This window comes from Impatiens glandulifera, chromosome 1 (assembly GCF_907164915.1).
Source record: "Impatiens glandulifera chromosome 1, dImpGla2.1, whole genome shotgun sequence".
NCBI lineage: Eukaryota > Viridiplantae > Streptophyta > Magnoliopsida > Ericales > Balsaminaceae > Impatiens > Impatiens glandulifera.
This window is the reverse complement of record NC_061862.1, coordinates 148799185-148820879: the sequence shown is the minus strand read 5'-3', so window position 1 is coordinate 148820879 and position 21695 is coordinate 148799185. Positions and strand designations below refer to the sequence as shown.

General features: G+C 29.8%; 2 protein-coding genes across 2 annotated transcripts; one reads left to right on the top strand and one right to left on the bottom strand.

Moving 5' to 3' along the window:
* Positions 1 to 239: 239 nt before the first annotated feature.
* On the top strand, positions 240 to 4955 carry LOC124920097 (serine/threonine-protein kinase ATG1c-like). The gene is made up of 13 exons (XM_047460503.1): positions 240 to 632; positions 996 to 1116; positions 1206 to 1264; positions 1537 to 1601; positions 1715 to 1808; positions 2054 to 2134; positions 2258 to 2369; positions 2797 to 2869; positions 2950 to 3293; positions 3804 to 4066; positions 4173 to 4392; positions 4479 to 4549; positions 4621 to 4955. Exons 1-13 carry the CDS (start codon positions 387 to 389, stop codon positions 4858 to 4860), a joined length of 1989 nt encoding a protein of 662 aa, XP_047316459.1. The 5' UTR covers positions 240 to 386; the 3' UTR covers positions 4861 to 4955.
* Positions 4956 to 5441: 486 nt separating this feature from the next.
* LOC124920096 (BEL1-like homeodomain protein 9) lies at positions 5442 to 8743 on the bottom strand. The gene is made up of 4 exons (XM_047460502.1): positions 7731 to 8743; positions 6536 to 6909; positions 6383 to 6443; positions 5442 to 6265 (listed from the first exon to the last, which is right to left on the bottom strand). The coding sequence occupies exons 1-4, from the start codon at positions 8496 to 8498 to the stop codon at positions 5708 to 5710; spliced, it is 1761 nt and encodes a 586-aa protein (XP_047316458.1). The 5' UTR covers positions 8499 to 8743; the 3' UTR covers positions 5442 to 5707.
* Between the last annotated feature and the right edge of the window lie 12952 nt (positions 8744 to 21695).

The window sequence follows — 21695 nt, the reverse complement described above, 5'->3', positions numbered from 1 at the left end:
AGAGTGGGGAAAAAGAAACATATTTTTAATTTTGTTTAACAAACCCTAAACCGATTAATCGAAAAATTAGATTGATTTTACCTTGTGTGTGTGTGTGTTTTTTTTTTTTAATCTGTTTTTAAATTTGAAAGAAACTTATCCTTAAATTTGACAACATTCTGCCAAAAATACTGTTTTTATTATTTTATTACTTTACATGAAATCGAAGAAATAAAGCAAACAAATCATAACCCATAAGCAAAGACAAACCCCCATTTAGGAAAAGAACAGAGTCTTACCGATTCACGTCTCGTTGATCTGTTTAGCTCCATATGTGCAGATGGGTGATTAAAGCTAGGTTCTTTCATCCATAAATTTGCAAGAAAGGTTCTTCCTTTGATTCGATCATGGCACAATCTGACAAGGGTGAGAAGAGGATTGTAGGAGATTATGTGGTGGAGAAACAGATTGGGTCTGGTTCGTTTTCGGTCGTGTGGCTAGCTCGACATAGGGTTCATCAAAAGGAGGTCGCGATTAAGGAAGTTATAACTGGGAGGTTGAATAAGAAGTTGCAGGAAAGTCTTATGTCCGAGATTGTTATCTTGAAGAAGATTAATCATCCTAACATTATTCGATTACTCGACATCATTGAGGTTATCTTCTTTTTTCTTTTTAATTTCCCAATTCAATTGATTGATAGTTGAACAATAAGATGCCTTAAATTGATGAACTGATTGCTCTTAGTTAGCTGACTTTTAGTGAAAATTGAGTAAAATTAAGCTTAAGGCTGCCAATTTGTTTATTGAGGCCGATCCAAGCCATGTTACTTAATTAGCCTACATTACATTTCCATCTAAACTGATTATGTTTCAAGGAATTGATTGAATTAGTAAGATTGACATCTATTTCGAATTCCTTTTTCGAGATTTGACCATCAACAGCGTTTCTAGCTTTCTTGAGGTTCAATTTCTGTTCAAGTTAACGGAATTTTTATTTTATTTGCGGGTGTAATTCAGGAAACTGGAAGGATATATTTTGTATTAGAGTACTGCAGGGGAGGTGATTTGTCCATCTTTATTCAACGACGCCATGGAAGAGTGTCGGAAGCTACAGCTAAACATTTTATGCAGCAGCTAGGTAAATTTTCAAGGTTTACCCTTTGCAATTTAATTTAATGATAATAATGTAAAAAGAATTGAGTTTGTGCCATTCTCATGGGCTTGCAGCTGCTGGTCTACAAATCTTGCGTGATAATAACCTCATACATCGAGATCTGAAGCCACAAGTATGTTTCTACACCTCCTCAGTTCAAATAGACTGTAATTTGATTGTATTTCATTTGGTGAAAATCTAAATAAAAATTGGTGAAAAAATCTGCTTAATAAGTGAACTGATGTTGGTAACTAAAAGGAAGACGGTTTCAGAGTTTCGTTGGTGTGGTTGGTTATCTGATATTATGTTCTCCTGTGAATCTCATTTACATAATTTTATTGCCTTAACATTTATGGTAATCATGTGCTATTTTCCTCTTTACTGAAAAACTGTATTTGCGGACAGAATCTTCTGCTTTCTGCAAATGATGACAATGCCACCCTCAAGATTGCGGATTTTGGATTTGCAAGGTAAAGGATTTACCCTGTTACTGGACTTTCAGAAATTGCATTTTCCTTGTATTCAAATTTTGCTCATGATTGATTTACTGAATTGTTCTTCTGACATGATTTTATTGTTATAGACCTCTTCAACCTAAAGGCCTTGCTGAAACATTGTGTGGTTCTCCACTTTACATGGCTCCAGAAATAATGCAACTTCAGAAATATGATGCAAAGGTGACATTAAGTTTTCCATGTAGGCCTATTTGGAAACACTTTATGTTTCTAGATGTGGATCTGAATTTGGATAAAAATGAGAAACCGTCAATAAATCCGTGAATTTGTGTGAACAAGTTCTGTTTTCTGACGTGATTTTATCTGAATCCACTCCGAGATGAGATATATGACAGAAAAAAAAATGTAGTGTTTCCAAATGGGGCCTCTCGTATATCCTTTTACTTAACAGTTAGCTGGAAATACAGGCAGATCTATGGAGTGTTGGTGCCATCTTATTTCAGCTTGTAACTGGAAAACCTCCATTTACTGGAAACAACCAGATACAGGTCGCATTCACCTTTCTCATTTCATCTTACAATTTATCACTTTTACTCATCTACTACTTTTTTTCTTTGTTTTTCTGATGGTTTCTGGCTACCTCATATTTTTAATCTTTATGCATCCTGCAGTTATTTGACAATATCATGAAATCAACAGACTTACATTTTCCGCCAGATAAGAAGAAGGATTTGAGTCCTGAGAGCATGGATTTGTGCAGAAAATTGCTTCGCCGTAATCCAGGTACTAAAATATTATGTCAGATTTCTCATCCGAATGTAGATCCAGATGGGATCACATTTGGAAATTAAAATTAGTCTGCCACGGATTCCTAAATTTGGTGGTGGTTTCTCATTCGGTTTGAAATCCCAATGCATGAAACATAAGTGTTGTCCAAATAGGTCCATTCAATAACTTGATGGAAAGTTTTTGTATTCAAGCATCAAACTTGTAATGTCTTACAAATCATTGGAACTGAAAGAATTTAGACAAGTTTCTAGTATTTTCACAACTACAATGTGACATGGTAATAGGTTCTTGGGTATCTTTTTCATACCGTGACCTTTCTAGTATTTTATACATTGAAGACACTATAAGAAACTAATAAAAAGGACAATTCTTTCATGTATGATTCTGCTTCAGTTTTCTTTTATTCACTTGGTGTCTGCAGTGGAACGGTTGACATTTGAAGAGTTCTTTAATCATCCTTTTTTATCGTTAAGACACAAAGACGATATTTTAAGGTAAAATTGTTGTTTACTTGATTTTTTGAGTTATATAAGGCTTCTCCACTTTGATGTGAAGTAGAAAATGGTGTTTGCAGGAGTAGAGTGGCACCCAGAAGAATAGGTACTGTTTCTCTTTATGAGCGCAATACTTTAAATAGCGCAGAAGAAGATAGGTCTGAAGAAGATGCTTTGCCTTTCAGTCTTGAAGATGAATCTAATGCATCTCCTACCTTAAGGCTTCCATCCATGAAGTCTTCGTCTCTTGACAAGAAAGTAGAGTTTAACACTTTGGTGAATATGGACTTCACCCCCAATTATAGGAATAGTTTATATAAGCAAAAAAGTGCTGGCCTTAACAGTTGGAAATATCCGGAGCAAAAACCAAGAGCCTCTTTGAAATCGACTGATCAAAGACCACAACCGGCTTCATGTCAGATAGGTAACAACTTCTTTGCTGGAAATATCTTCTTTGTTTTTTGGGAAAACGGCTTATGTCATTTTATTAAAACCCAAAGAAGCATAACAAAACAAGAATGTTTCGGGAATCAAAACATGCTTTGACCCTACATTACAAACATAAGCAGAAACAAAAACAAATTCAAATAAGTATTCATTTGAATACAAAACACATCATAAAGAAAAAAGATTATCTTGTCAGCTCACATGATGATTATGGGTCTTCATAATTTCATCACTCTCAATCCCCCATTCTTTACAGAAGAGCCAATTCTGGTGAGTAATTGTAATCCCACTAAAATTGATCTTTCCAAACTTCCTCCTCATTTCGCCTTGACTTCTGAAAAACTCTAGAATTCCTTTCTCCATTTGAACAATCAGAGTAGAATCTTTTCTTTCCATGTCATCTTGTTGGGAATATCTTATTATGACTTCATCTTTTTATCAAATCGCGTTTTTTGACTTGTTTTGCGGGTTGCATTGATTTTTGCAGTTCCTGATTCATTCGACTTCGTTGATCAGGAGTATGTTCTTGTACCTGATATCCCATTAGATGTGTCTTCTTCTCCTACAAGTGCTTCCAAGCCATGTAAATTGGGGAGTCTACAACAGCCACAGCCATCCATGAGAATGAACTCTGGCTCTATTGAACGGAGCTTTAATAGTCATGACTCGGCTCCATCAACTGATTGCACAGCCAGGATGAAGTCATTGCAACATTTCGCATCTGCTATTACTGAATTAGTAACTGAAAAGGTAATTCTTGGTTGAGAAATAAGCCAAGGGCAAGAAGTAAAATTAACTGTGGAATCATTTTTCTACAGCTTATGCAAATATTTCTTGTTCTATGTTCTTTTGAAAGGTTGAGAAGGGAAGACATTTAGAAGCATTCTCCCTTCAGCTTGTAATCCTTGCAATATGGAAGCAAGCGCTTAATATTTGCCATACAGAAGCTGCTGCATCAACCGTTGATAAGAGACACAAGCAGAAGGATAATCATCCAGGTGTTTGCTCTCGTATTGAGGGGACATTTCTTCTTGAACTCGGGAATGCTGAGAATCTTGCAAAGATGGTCGAGAATGGTATGTATTTGAGCTTTAAATGTTGTACATACACACAATACCACCATTTGGTAAAAATAATGAGTTTCTCCTATCTGTATTATCAGGAAATGAAGAGATGCCAGATGCAATGGAAACAATTTACCAATCTGCACTTGCTTTTGGCAGACATGGTGCAGTAAGTAGTCATTCAGTCTTCTTACTCACCATTAACATATAATTTGATCAAAATGAAACAATGTATGACAGGTGGATGAATGCATGGGCGATATGCAAAATGCAGCGATTCTCTATTCGAAAGCGACATGTTTGTTGGCCTTCCTTCTAGTCGACGCACAATCACTTATTCTTAACCCACCATTCTCACTCACCAGCACAGAACGATATAGGCTTCAAAATTACATGGATATAATCAACAATAGGGAAAGTTATTCCAAGTCTCAGTTTACGACCCTTCTCAATTGCGACGATCAGCTGCGTTCGTCTTGATTTTTAAAGATATTTGTTGTCTTGTGAATTGAAACTGTACAGTTATTCATTTGATTGCCTTTGTTTGATATTATCATTGAATTTGAACTTCTTTATATGCTCTTATACAACATGCCTTGTTATCAAACTGTATATCTATTGATTAATATAACTCATTTCTACCTTATGGTTTTTGTCATTGTTTGTTACAACATCAAATAATATCAGATGCTCTAGAAGTGTTATTTCATTCATTCATGGATTAGAAGACTAGACATATTCTTTGTAATTGGATCATTCATATCAGAAATTTTTGGTAACTGTCAATTCTCTGTTTCAACTTAAGGTGAACATGAAGGTAGCTGGCTTCATATGATCGAAATCCGCCTCTTTTGGAAGCATCCGCCTCTTTTGGAAGCAACCTTTATATTTGGATCAAGTTAATCGACACAAGAAAAATAACAAAAGTGTAAAAACTAGAGTTTTCTGAGTTTTCAACCAATTGATGCTAAAAGACTTGTTGAAACTGTTAATCAGATCTATCCACCCATATTCCATTTTGTAGGTCCAAACATAACTTACTTGAAAAGTAGACAAACATGTTTTTAAAAGTACATAGATTCATATATTAAATAAACTAATCAAATCTTGACCTTCTTAGGAATTTACAAAGTTCAAGAGATCGATATAATAAACAAATTAAAGTGCATGCATGGGCATTGCGCATGTTCTCTTCCCAAAATACCCCCCAAGAACACAAATATGCAGCCAACACTTTATTCTTTCATGCTAGCCACTTGTGTTTCATGCTTATAAATATATAATAAATAAATACTGCTGCCTCTCATCATAAAATTATCATTCAATTTCAGCCAACAAAATCATGCAGAAGCTGCCCACCCATGATCTCCCTAATAAATGGTCTATTCTGACCTTCAAATCCGCCAAACATGTACCCTTCGTTGTTGTTGTTATTGTTGTTCATGTTAACATCGAGTCCCAACCGACGAACAGTTGGATATGTCTGATCTGGTACTAGAGACATCCCGTTATTCTGATGATGTAGCCCTAGAGTTAACGAAACACTCCCACCACCATTGTTCGAGTTTCCCAGGAAACTACCTAGGTTGTCGTAAGGAACACTTACGGGTTGTTGTTGTTGTTCTTGATGATGGCCGATTGAAGAAGAATCAAAGTCATCTCGTCCTCGTTTGGATGGAAGTTCTAATTGATGACTCTTCTGAATGGAATTAAGGCGGTTTTGATCAAGGGAGGAAGTGGCAATTGGGAGATGATTGTTGTTGGGGTGGTGTTGATCCTTTTGACATTCGGTTTTCTGAGATTGTTGTCGAGTCTCCAACATGTGTATCTCTTCCACCATCGGTTTCCAAAGTCTCACTCGAGCATTGATGAACCAATTCGAGACCTGTTTAGTAAATATGGAAGATGCATAATAACATCAATTATGACTCTTGAAAGTATCAACCTAATCATTGATGGTTTAGGTTTCTAAAAACATATGAATTCATTCAACCATACTCACCTGGCTCCTTGATAAACCAGTCTTCTTAGCCAGCATAATCTTGTCTGTATCCGTGGGGTAACTGATAATATTATCATTCAAAAGAAAATATTAAAAATTAAAACATTGAATGTAAAACTTGTTTTCATTATCTCAATCGCGAATATCACTTACGGGTGCAAGAAGTGTTCAAACAACCATGCTCTTAGAACGGTGACAGCGCGCTCAGGAAGGCCTCTTTGTGGGCGCCAAACCGGTTGATGATCCATAAAACCATCACCATTATTATGAACAACAGACTTACGATATAGAGCTGGATTCGAGTTATTTCCCAAACTCGAACTAAGATCATCATCATTTTGATTATTATTATTATAAGAAGACTGTAATTGATCAGTTATTGCATCTTTTAAGCTCCTGAAATCTTTAGACATAGCTTTCAAAGCTAAATTGGCATAAGGGGCCGCATTTCCAAGACCAGCCACGGTTTCAAACGAGGCTACGACAGCATGCATCTGTTGGTAGTAGAATTTGTACATTCTGTAAACCTAAAAACAAAACACAAAGGTATTAAACTATATGATATAATATATATATATATATAGTTTATTTCATAATTAAAAGTTATATCTTGTCATTATTCACATGGGAGAATCAAATGGTGGCCACTCATAAAGAACATAACCAAAGGAAGATTGAAAATTGAAACCAAAGCAATATGTTATATAAGGAATGTGGATCTTTCCAAAGGATTTTTTTATAATAAAATTCACTTCAAATTAGGAAGTTCTTAATGGAATAGATCATAAAACCATTAATTCTTTTTAGACAGAATTTTTTTATTTAAAATTAAATTAAAAAAATCAAATTCACACTCATTATACAACTCTTTTTTGTGCTGTCAGACACTTTAGTATAGCAATCTTTATGCATATATTCCTCACACTCTTATTAACTTTCCAAAAAAGATGATTTCACACACTCCAACATCTCTCTCTCTAAGTAGCATCTAGTTCTTCATCAAGAATCCAGATCAATGAATTATTGAATTCATATGGATTTAGTTAAAAATAATGAAAACCCATTTATTAGATACTTTTCAAATAATCAAATACCCATTTCAAAATTTACTGAGGTAAAAAACTTGTACCAAACAACTTTATCTAGGGTTTTACAGCAATTTTGTTATCTTCCTTCATAAAAAAACAAAGTAAATCAGTATGATGCAGATCAGACTGACAACAGTCTACAATGGCTATCATGTTTGAGTTCTCCAATGAACTTGTTTTTTTAAAGGGTTTTTACTGAAATTTGATGTTCTTGGTAAAAAGATTGACTAAATAGAATGTTTTATCTAATAAAAAATTACCTCATGGAGCATGGAAACAAGTGTAGATTTCTTCCTCTGACGATTAGTTCCTTCATTAGAACAAAGGGTATCATCAATAAGTCCATCTCCATTGAAATCATCGGACGAAGGATCTGGTAAACCGACATCATTCTCAAACTTATCGGCTGTGTAAATTCCATTACCAACATCGCAAAGCTCGTCTAACAAAAGCTGGGCAGGCCTTAAAAACCTCGACCCTTTAAGAATCGAAGCGTATCCCGTAAAGGGTCCAAGTGGAACGGAGCTTCTAGATGACAGTAGTAACAAATTATCTTCATTGTTAGTATTGAAAATCCTCTGAAAATGATTAATACTGTTGTTTGTTTGCTTTGAAGATAGAGAAAGCGACAAGCCTTGGCCGTTTGAAACCTGGTCTGTCGTTGTTCTATAGACAACGTCGTGATCCTGCGACTGCTGCGGTTGAATCTGGTGGTGATTGTGTTGAGTAGTTTGAGGATAAAGTGGAAGTGGGAGTGGGAGTGGAAGTGATGATAGAAATGGGTTGTTTGTGGTAGTAATATCTTGGTTTTGTGGATCTAAAATGAAATTGTGGGAATTGTAAACGAAACCCATGAAATTGTTGGTTTCTTGTTTGATGGAATTGTGAAAATCAGGATGATGAAAGGGAGATGGAGGAGGAAGAAGAGGAGGAGGAGAAGGAAGAAGATTGGATTGGGAAATTAGTCTGAGCTTATCTCTTCTGCTTTGTTGTGGGACATGGTAGGGTTCGAAACCACAATGGTCCATGACTCTCCTCCTAACAACACAAAGGACCGTGACTTTTAAAAATGAGATGAGGGCAATGGCGATTCTATCAAGTGAAAACAGGGGTCTGCTGTTGTTTTTGTTTGAAGATGTAGATGTTGCTGTTGCTGGTGGTGTTGTGGGTTAGAAAACAAAAACTCCATACTTTGATCACCAAGATTCAAGCTTTCTCTCTCTATTTGGTTTGGATCTTTCTTCACGCATATCTCTTCTTCTTCTTCTTTCTTCTACTCACTCTACTGTGTATCCTTTAAAAGTCACTACGCACTCGCATCAAAGTCTCACCTTGCCCGAGTGAATTCTCAAGACCTTGTTTGATCTTTCATTATTTGGTGTTTTGGATTTTAATTGATTTTTTTTTATATATTTAGAATTTAAATTTAATATAAATAAAATAGAGATATCTAAGGTTGATTATTTTATTTTTTAAAATTAATATTAAAATATAATAATAAAAAATTAATAAAAAATGATTTTAAATATAAAGTATTTTAGGATTTTGATAAATGAATTGAGTGAATGATTAATGAGAAGTGGAGGGAAAGAATGTTTGATTAGAATGAGGTATTTAAATAATCTGTTGAACATGTTTTTCGTATACTTTGGATTTTATTTTCCGTTTGTATTTAGAGTGCGATTAATTAATGCAAGTTAAATACCTAATTTATAAATGTATTTAGCCAATTTATGTAGATAGACTCGAATCCAAGACTTTATAGTAGGATAGTATTATGATATATGAAGAATTTAAAAAAAAAGTAAATAAGTAAAAGCAATGTATTTCTTTGTTGGATAACCTAAATTAAAAAAAAAAATGTGAATTATATTAACAATGAGAATTTGTTTGATTTTTTTGTTTTTAGAGTAATTAAATGATAATTTTTATTTAAAATTTAATCATCACTTTATTTATTTATTTATTTAATTAATTTTTTAATTTATTAAAATATCAAAAATACACTCTATTTAATTATTTATATTTAATTTATCACATATTTTACATTTAAGAGAGAAAAAATAAATTAAAAGCATTTTAGTCTTTAATCAACAAAATCAAACTGATTTTTAAAAAATTTATTCAAATAATTTTTTTTAGGAACTTCCACAATAACCGAGGTAAAACACTCTATTTCGTTAAAAATAGACTTTAAGTGTATTGATATATATAAAAATAAAATAATAATAATAATTTAATATTTTAATTAATAATTTGAACAATAGAGGAGAGAAGTGAAATATTATTTAAATTATTTTAATAATTCAAATCTAATTCAGTTTTAATTTAAAAAATAAATAAAAATAAGTAGTAAATAAAAAAATATATATTTATATATTTTAATTAATAAATTAAATAATAAAAAAGAAAATAATGTTAGATTTAGTTAAAATTATTTTAGATGTGGAATTAAATTTTCAGTAAATAATATTAATTAAGTTTATTTGTTTGATTTAGTATTATTTTTTATAAATTGTATTAACTAAAATCATTTAAATTATTTATACAATTATATTTTAAATATAAAATATTCATTTAATAAATTAATTCAAATAACTAATTTTTCTATTTGAATGTTTAACTTAAATTTTTTTTTATAAAGTTTGACTTAAAGTTTATAAATAATTATATATGAAGGAAGTTTCATTGATTATTAACTAAAGTGAGATTAGATCCAAATAATCTCAATAAACAAAATTATAATCTCATATAGGATAATCTTAACATTCAAATCAGAAGGAAAATGATATTTTATTGTCTTTCAATTTGAGTTTTATTTTCATTTTTTAATATCTAATTAATTCTTGATAAATGATAATATAATTTTGTTTTAAAATATTATTTTATTTAATTCAAATTTTCTAAACAATTTATTATTCAAATAAATGAAAAAATCTTGCCAAAATAAATCAATAAATTGTTTCAATTAGTACCCATTTCCTTTCACTTCTACTGTGTATACAAATATCTCCCATGCTCTTCCGCCAGAAACCTTTTTTATGAGTATATTGTCGGTCTGTTTGATTTTGTGGTTATCATTCCTCTATTTCAAAATTTATTTCTATTTATGTCTTTCTCACCTATATTAACATTAAATGTTAAAAAGAATACAGTTTTGTAAAAATTTAAATAATAAAATATATCAATAATAAACCTATTTGATAGGCCTTGTTCTCTTTGGGTTTTTTAAAAAACCCATTCCAAGTCAATTTTCCAATCAATCACTTCTCAACAATCACATCACTCATTTCATTAACCAAAATACTAAAACACCCTCTATTTTAAATTATTATTTTTTATTTTATTCATATATAACAATACCTTTTAAGTCTTTTTACCAAAAATAATCATCACTTCCTCAAAATCATCACCAATCATTACCTTTTTCCCTCTATAGGTTTTTAAAAAAACCCCAATCCGAACAAGGCCATAATGTAGTTGTATTATTATTTTTTTTTCATTTTTTTTCTGATTATATATATATATAAACTTTTATCATTTAAAGAAAACAAGTCACCTAAAAAAGTATGCAGCACAGTAAGTCATTTGTATTTATTTGGGACAAGTGGGGCCTTCTTTGTCTTTTCACGCTTTGAATTTTCATTGTTGTTCTTTATTATTATTATTATTATTATTTAATTTAAACTTAAATAAAAATATTTGATTTAGACATCCTTTATCTCAAATAAAACTTTTTTTTATTGTTGATCATTAATTTATTTTAGTTTGTGTGTAACCTCAGCTATATTTTATAAATTATTGTTTTTAAAATATATACATTTAATAAAATGATGAATAAATATATTAATATATATTTGTTTGTTTGTTTATGATTCATGGAGTTTGGCATTTTACTATTGATCAATCAATCATCTTAAATATCAACATATATAAAATTGCATGTCATATAGTCACATTATTAAATGTTTGGTCATCAAAAATTAATTATATATTTTTCTTTGTCTGAGCTGGTATAACCTCTTATCATATTTTATTACTTTTTAATTATCTAATTATTAATTAAATATTTTTATTTGATTTTTGTAAAATTTAAAACAACATTAACTAATTAAAAACTCAAAAAAAAATAAATTATAAAAAATTCAAATAACCCAACATTCCAACATCAAACAAGCTTTTAAATAATTATAAAAGTTTTCTTTTTATTATTGGAAGTTTGTGTGGATATGACAAGTCATTTCTTTCTTTTAGCTTTGATGGGTTATGATTGTATTTTATATATTTTTTAAATCCACTTAGAATAATAATATTTTATACAAATTACACCCCCAATACAATCACTAGAATCAAATTTAGACATTCGATAATAGAAGACGTGAAGAACTTCACTTGCTTCAATGGTTTGTGGAAGTGAGAAAAATTGGACAGAGGAGAAATTAAATACAATATTTATAACATATTTCAAATTTTAATAACAAAAAATTGACACATGTCTTAATGACCATTGTCTTTATCCATTAAATTAGTTCATTTAATAATAACTTTAATTTTATTTTACAAAAAAAATAACAAACTTTAAACTAGGACCTTCTTTTAATTTTATTTTATTGTTTTTCAGGAGGTACAAGACTAGCACAAGTACATACATGCATAATATATAATCCACACTTTCTATTTCAATTAATAAAAATTGAATTGAGATAATTCAGTTCTTAAACTCTTTAGCAATTTATATGGGTTCAATTTTAGATTATAAATGTCAATATAGAAAATGAAGTATTTAATATATTTTTTTAAAAATTTTTGTTATTAAAAATAAACATTAAATAAATTATCTCTTTTCAATTTTTTATATTAAATTATATATATATTATATATATATATATATATTAACTTTTTTTATTTATATATACGACTCAAACCACAAACTTCAAATATAACGCCAAATATTAGGCCTTATTCGGATTTTTTAAATAACTCCATACAAATCAAACATAATTTCACCTTCTCTCATTAATCACATCACTCAATTCATTAACTAAAATATTAAAATACTCTCTATTTTAAATTATTATTTATATATATCAATATTTTTTAAGTTTTTTACCAAAAAAAATTATTACCTCCTCAAAATTATCACACATCATTCATTATTTTCTCACACTTAATTTTTTAAATAAATATTAACTATGATTGGATAATATAGTAAAGGGAGAAAACTAACTTGATATTCTAGTTGAGAAAAGATGAATCCACATGAGAAGAAAAAAAAGAAAGAATATTTTTTAGGAATTATAGGAGAAGTGCACGACACCCCATAATCATAGTCCTCACTTAAACTTAAAACGCTTTTAAATATAATTGAACCCGTGACATTTTGGTCTTTTAAACCGACTTTTACTACTAGACTACATTGGTGGAATAAAAAAAAGACGGATGAAAGATAAAAACTAATGTAGAGTACAAAATAATACACAAATAATTGTAGAAAATAAAATTAATAGTTTTAATATTTAAATTATTATTATTATATATATAAAATTTAAAAATATCCATTTATATTAAAATATAATAAATATCGTATGATAAAATTAATAAAGCATGATATAAAAAAATGTTACTCTTAGGTTATCGAGCTCGTAAGTGCACAAGACAATTAACTTTATGACAGACTTTACTAATTTTTTGAAACGAAATTAAAAAAAAATGTCATTATAATAGCATTAAATGTTTGTACTGTACTAGTTGAATAAAAAATAATATCATTTAATTTAAGTTTCACCTTAAATGACTTCTCAAACAAATCTATCTTTATAGAATTTGACAATACTCGCAAAGATTTATAGTTCACTATAACTTTTTTTTCCTCGATCGAGATCAAATTAATTATATTATTTATTGGTTGCACGATAGAGATCCCATGAAAATATTTAGTGTTTCTATCTCTGACTCTTAACCATGTAGTTCTACTAGGGATGACAATGAGTACTCGTATGTTCGATACCCATAGGTGTCTGATGTCTGAGTTCGGGTATTTAAATTCGGTTTGGGGAAGGGGAGAATGTACCCGATTGAGTACGGGGTCGAGGATAAGGAGTGTGCAAAGCTCAAACCTGATACCCGACTATATTAATATATATATATATATATTAATTATTTTTTTTGCTATAAGTATTAATATGATATTTCACATCCCTGTCATTATCTTCATCATAATAATTACATAATTTATTTTGTTCTTATTCATAGTCACTTCTACTCACATTTCACTCTCACTCACACTTTACTCATTCTCAAACTTTTTTTTTTTATTATAAAAAACTTATTTCTCCTTAATCTCTATTTTTATTTTCATCTCTTTATCTTCAACTATAAAAAATTATCTCTCCTATCAAATTTTCAACTTCATCTCTTAATTTTTATTCTTCAATTATAATAACAACATTGTTTTATGTTCTTTCACATTTATAATATTATATAGGTAAACAATGCTTCTATTTATTTATATTTCGATATTACTTTAAAATTATTTATTGCTTAGTTATCTTTCATTATTTTTTTAACTTCATTTTAGTAAAATGTATAAATTTATATTTTAATCGGGTAATGAGGTACCTTTCGGGGATCGAGTACCCAACGAATCGGAGATGAGGAATAAATAGAGATACTTATCGAGTTTGAGGTTGGGTAATAAAATAAAAATCGGGTACGGGGATGAATATTTTAATATCCGGCGAGTAGGGTACCCATTGTCATCCCTAAGCTCTCCTTCGTTGATGTATCCCAATTTATTTTTCCTTACACATATCGAACAACTTATTAACAATGTGGATCTCCTCTTCTAGCCTAGCGGCAATAAGAGGTTGATACTAACCCTAAGTTCCTGGGTTCGAGCCCGTCAGACGACAAGTTCTGCTAGTTACATGGTTAAGTGTGTTTAATATGTTGTCCCATTTTTGTTTTCCCAAAAAACTTATTAACAATGTGAATCCGAAAAATAACTTCCACAATAGAGAGTTTACGGATCTTCTCACATAGTCAATGACATTTATTTCATTACACAAGTAATTGATTTTAGCACAAAATATAGCACGATCTCTTACGAATAAACTTTTGAGAAGCTTACACAGATTTCTTAATTTCACAAAAAAGTTACTCGACGGAGAACCAACCAATGTTTAATTCACTGCCATTATTGCACACGCGGTATAAAGTCTTCATTGATCAACAATTTAATTTCGAAGATAAATGGCGATATGTTATCTCCATCATTCGACGTTCCATCAAGATCGACCAGTGATCTGAACAACTTCATTGAAAAACTTTTTGAAATATATTAGAAACCCCCGAATAATTGATTCACTAATTAGAAATTTGTCAATACAATAATGAACGTGATTCCATTGTCATTACCTCTCCTAAAAGTGAATTGACCACCTTTAAAAGACAAGTCAATAAGTTCAAGTTCCTCAATTATTTTGAGAACTTGTGAATTAAGCAACTAGGTCTATTGACTACTCTTTCATACGAGGATAACTTCGTTTTTGTCGCCCGCAAAAATAATTAGTAAGTCCCATAGACTACCACGTTTTTTTATCTCATCAAAGAACTTTGTTTAAAAATGTGACATAATTGGTCCATACACAGCATAAATTACCCATTAGAAATTATCCTCCATATTTTTAATTGAATGTTAATTGAGTATTTACTAAATTAACATCTATTTTCTCATACATGTCTGCACTCAATGTCACAAGAATTCTACCCGACACCCTATAAAATTAATATTCTCCCAATCACACAACTGTCAATTACATAAATCCCTAACGATCCACCAATTTATCTCCAAATTTTTCCACGACTAAGAATTTCAATTAGTGACTTAATGAGAAATCTTTTCACACAATATTTAACTGAAAAACGTTTCAAGCAATAATTTTTCCATTTTTCATAAATTTAACTAGTTGGAATAACATTATTCTCAGTTTTGAGACACATATTCCTATTTGTATATAACACACCAATAGATATTTAACTTTCCTATTTATTTCTACCTTCCAATATATTTATAGTTTTAATGACTCATTTATATTAACATAATAATATGGACCAAATTTTATTTAATTTCATTAAAAAATCATTAGAATATTGTAATCATGTAATTTAATTATAAAAAATCAAAATATATTAAATATAAAAAATAATTACCCTCTCTAATTTAATTTGTAATTCCAAATATTTGATTGTAAATTAATTTATACACACTATTAAATAAAATAGTTTATAAACATATAGGTTAATTAACAAATATATATATATATATATATATATATATATAAATATTTTATTTCAATGATAAAAATATAACTTAACTATATATTAACAAATTTAAAATTCAATAATCTTTTTTTCAAACAAATTCTTATAATCTCAAAAAAACAATTTATTTTATTCATATTTTTTTTATAAATTGTATAATGATACAAAGAGTTTTTAAAGAATTTGGAGTTGTGAATTTTAAATTTCATAAAAATCAATTAAATAGGTTTCATGTTCTTTTGTTAAGTCCATTTTTTTTAAATAATAATATTTTGACATGAATATTGAAATTACCGAAAAACAACAAAAAGTTACATGTTTGTTTCTCCTCTCAATCACATCATAAGTACTAGTGTACAGAAGCCATGGACGGACGTCATAAGTTATTTTCTCTCTCTAGATTTAGGGGAAGGGAATAAGGAGACGACAGACATGCAGTCATCGATGATGGTGAAGAAGATCTTTTGCTTGATAACTCAGAGATTATAAATATGCCCTAGATTGCCGTCGATCCATCCATGATCATCATCATGCGTGAAATGGGGAAGATATATATTTAAGGCCGGTTTGATTCAACTTTTTTTAATTTATTTTCCTATAAATATGGGCAACCCTAGGTAAAACCCAGTTTCAGTTGTCCCTTTCATGAGCTTTACAAAGATAGTGAAAGCTAGTATTATATATATTACTATTTACTATTACTAACTACTGTAGTAACCCACGGTTCACACGTCATAAATATTTACTAAACTGACACAAAATTCAATCTTTACTTCAACCTCGTTTTTAAGACTTCCCCACAACTTTATTTCAAATTGAAGTTCAAACAATTCAAATAAATAAGATTGTTTGAGTTGAGTTATCTAGGTGATATTTTGAATACTTGAGTTTTTTTTTTAAGAATTAATTTAAGTATTAATATTTCATGATAAAAAAAATAAAAGATATTTTAATATATTGATTATGATATTGAGGAATGTAATTGATGAGAGAATAAATAATTGATGTTTTAAAAAATTAAATAAAAAAAGTGTTATTTAAATTTGGAAATGAATTGAAGTATTATAATATTTTTTTATTATTTAAAATTAATTAAAAATATTTAATATTTTAATAGATTAATTGAGATATTGAATGGTTAAAAAAAGTATAATATGTATTTTATTTATTTATAAAAAACCAACATCAAACTATCTCAAACTAAATCTCATATATATTTAACTAGGATATATTTTATAATATTTAAAAAAAAATAATAATTGGAAGAGATAATTTGAAAAAGAGAATTTAGAAGAAAGAATAATAAGGGAATGACGTGGTGCAATGACCCGAAAAACAATAAAATTTATCTTTTTTTTCTCTCTCTCCAAACTATATATCATTTTTTCAAAACCAGTGATATAGTAACATATCATTCACTCGTTTTATCACTCCTTAATTTAAAATTAAAATTTGAATATTAACATATTTTAATTTTAAGAATTTATTATTTATATATTTATATGTAAAAAAAATTAACCAAATAAAAATATATAAACTTCAAATATATAGTATTTAAATTAGTTTAATAATATTTAAAATTAATATCTCAAAATTATATCAAAATTATCATTATATAAATTAATAAAAATAATATATTAAATTATATAATTATATAATTAAATATATTAAATAAAAAATATTTAACATAAATATTAATATATTTTTTAAACTTATATATTAAATATTAATTTATAATTTATTAATTATATATATATATATATATATATATATATATATATATATATATATATGAATGGAAGATATTTATTAATTTATAATGTGTATATTCTATTTTTTTATAATATATTTTTATCTTTTAAAAGTAAAAAAAATTGTAACGAACTAATAATAGATATTAGTAACGACTTTATATGAGTAACGATTTTATAAGACTGTTACAGATATCTGTTGTCTGTAACGGCTCTAAGAAAAACGTTACTGATACCTTAGTTTGTCGTTTTGATTTTTATAATAGGGGTATCTGTAATGGCTCTAGAGAGCCGTTGCAAAAACGATAGCAATATCAATAACGACATTGTTATAAACTCGTTATTGATACGCTAGTTTGTCGCTTCGACTTCCACAATAAAGTATCTGTAACGACTTTCTAAAGAGTCTTTATAAAAATGACAACAATATTAATAACGACATTGTCATAAAGTCATTACTGATACTCATTAAATGAGCATATGTAGCGGCCATAATAGAGCCATTAATGATACTTCTATAATTGATATCAAGAGTCTTTCTTCTTTTTTCTTCCTCCCTTCGCTCCGCTACCGTCTGTCGCTGCTTTCCTTCCTCGTCGTCTCTTTCGTTGTCGCGCTCCTCGATCTCACAATCTTTTACTCGATCTCATGTTAGTCGACATTAACCTTCCTCGCTGTTTTTTATTTTATTTTAGATAGATCATGGTCTAGGAAAATATAGATTTAGTATGAATGATTAGGAGGATATTCTTAAAAAATTGTGTAATTTCTTGATGTTTTCCTACTGCCTTATGTAGTATATTTAGATTGTGATGTTCCATTTGAAAAGAAAACTTGATTATTGCTTGTGTGAGGTTATAAGTTGTATAATTTGAAAGTATGATGATATTAAATTGTTTTGTTTAAGTTATAGTTATAAATTAGGACTGTGTAGAAGTTGTCTACTATAGTGAATCATGCTTATAAATTGATTGTAAATTTTTTGATTCAATATTAGATTATTGGCCTAGGTATATGAATGAATTAGAAAGGATATGCTTTTTTTTGACATAGTAGTATTTTTTCTAGTCCTAATGGAATTTCTTGACAAAGCATGAATGATCCTACGTTGGATTGATCCAAAATATATCGAGGGGTTGACAATTTCATAGAATTTGCAGAAAAGTCTACGAGTAGATCTTCGATTGCATGTTCTTGTGTGAAATGTGCAAATCGAGTACATGAGAATAAAATAGTCGTTAGAACTCATCTAAATGTATTCGGTATAAGACATAATTTTTTTAGTATTTTCACGGGAAAAGGAGAATTGAACGTGATAGTGTAAATGTTGTTAGTGAGAGTGGGGAAGATGAATCAGATGATGAGCTTGTAGATGAACCGATCAATGTACAACAAAATAACGAGCGTAAAACCATCGATAAACTTATTGACGTTTGTGATGATCACCTAATGGAAGATATTATTGATGATTTCAAGTACCCTAATGTAAACAATGACAATGAACATTCTGGTGAAAATGAACATCTCATTAATGATGTTAAGACATTTTATCAATTGTTGGATTATTCGAAACTACCTTTGTATGAAGGTTCTCGAATTTCCAAGGCCTCGTCTCTACTTAAACTTCTTCACATAGAGAATGTAGGTCATTTGACAAACACGTCATTTGATTTGTTATTGAGATTATTGAAGGAAGAAATACTACTAGTTCATAATTAGTTTCCAAATTCATATTATGAATGTAAGAAATTCATTACAAACATGGGTCTATCGTACGAAAAAATTGATGATTGTAAGAATGATTGTATGCTTTTTCGTAAAGAACATAAGGATTTTCAAAATTGCAAAGTCTGTGGGCTTTCTAGATGGAATGTCAATCAATCTAATGGTGCACCTAAAAAAAGGTGAATGACAAGTTTATTCCCAATAAGGTGTTGCAGTATTTTCCATTAAAATAGAGGCTGCAAAGACTTTACATGTGTTCCAAAATCGCTTCACGGATGACTTGACATAAATATAGCAATCCCGATGATGATTTGTTGAGACATTCTAATAATTCAATGACATGGGTGAATTTTAATAACTTATTTCTAGATTTCGCAACATACCTTTGAAATGTGCGACTTTCTTTGGAAAGTGATAGTTTCCAACATTTTTCTAATGATAAAACATCGTATAACATTTGGATAGTAATTCCCATACCTTATAATGTCTCTCTCACAATACATATGGACGCAAAAAACTTCATTCTGTCCATGTTAATTCCAGGACCAAAAGGTCCTAAAGATTCCTTTAACGTGTTTCTTGAGCCACTTATTAAAGTGATGATTGAGTTATGGAATACCGGTGTGATGACATACGATACAATAAGCTCAAAATATTAAATTTGCGGGAATCTCTTATATGGAATATCAATGATTTCCCGGTATATGTAAATCTGTCTAGATGGAGTACAAATGAGAAACTTGCATGTCCGTCTTGTAATAAGAACACTACATCATTGAGGTTAACAAATTGCCAGAAAGAGTGTTACATGAGTCATTAGTGCTTCCTCCCGCCTAATCATCGTTGTCACAAAGAGAGTGATATGTTTGATGAGTGTACTGAGCATAGAGCGTCTCCTGTACTACTATAGGGAACCGAAATTCAGATGCAAGCACGAGATCTAAAAGACATTTTCTTGACAAAGTACTGTCCCAATATAACAAAAATTTCTCATGAATCTCGGAGTGATAACTGGAACAAACTTAGTATATTTTTCCAATTGCCTTATTGGAAATCGTTGTTGAGACATAATTTGGATGTCATGCATATTGAGAAGAATAGCTATGATAGTGTGTTGGGAACTTTAATAAATTTCAAAGAAAATAGCAATGATGAGATTAAAGCTCAAAAAGATTTGTTGTTATAGAACATAAAGCATTCCTTACATCCCGCTGAGGTTGACGATGTTCTTCGGTGTCCAGCATCCCCATATGCACTATCATCGAAACACAAGAAACGATTATGCCAGTTTTAGAAATATGTTAAAATGTCGGAGGATTTTTGTTCAAATATTGGCGTGTGTGTAAATATAGAGGAGAAAAATTATTCAGTATTGAAGAGTCACGATTGTCACATTTTATTATAGTATTTCATTCCACTAGCTACATGTGACATACTTCCCGATGATGTGTACGATGTTGTAGTGAATTTGTCAAGGTTCTTTCGGTTGCTTTGTCAAAAAAATTTACAACGCGAGCAATTGGAAAAACTATAGGACGACATTATCTTGGCACTTTGTAAACTAGAGAAGATCTTGTCACCTTCTTTTGTTATATAATGGTACACTTGCCAGTTCATTTAGCCTTTGAGGCTTGCCTTAGAGGGCATATCTAGTATCGATGAATGTATCTAGTTGAACAATATATGAGCATACTAAAGAAATACCTTAGAAACAAGAACTTTTCAGAAGGTTCAATTAGCGAGAGTTACATTGTGAATGAGAGTTTGAGTTTGTGTGCCCCCTATTTGGAGGATCAAGAGTCACAAGACACCTCGATACACACTAGTACAACATTGTCCATATTCTTTGCTATGGAAGAGTTATCAAATGGAATGGCCTACACATACGAACCGGGGGATCGTGAGCATGCTCATTCGTACATCTTAAGAAATTGTCGTAAGGCTGAAGAATATTTTAAGTAAGTGCATCGATTTCATTGTGTTGTTCATTACTAACTACGATTTTAGTACTTTTAGCAATAATTTAATTGAACACATGTGCAGCGATTTCATTCAATTATGCGAACCCCATATTTTCAATGAAGAACATGATAAACAATACGTTAGTTATTTCAAAGAAAAAGTAAGTCATTTCAACAATTTTTTTTTAGTAGTTAGACAATGTGTTTAATAACAATTTCTACTAAATAGATGGAGAAATTAACTAATGACTCTGATAGAACAATGAATCTTAAAATTTCAGGAGGTAGGCCTACAATATATGCTAAAAAGTATAACTCGTGCAAAATAAATGGGTACAAGTTCAACACTGAGAAATACGATGAGAGCTTAACAACCCAAAATAGCACTGTATTAGTTTTGGAAATAATGGGGCCAAGACAATTAACTAATTTGGAGTCCTCAATGAAATTATAGAAGTAGCATTCT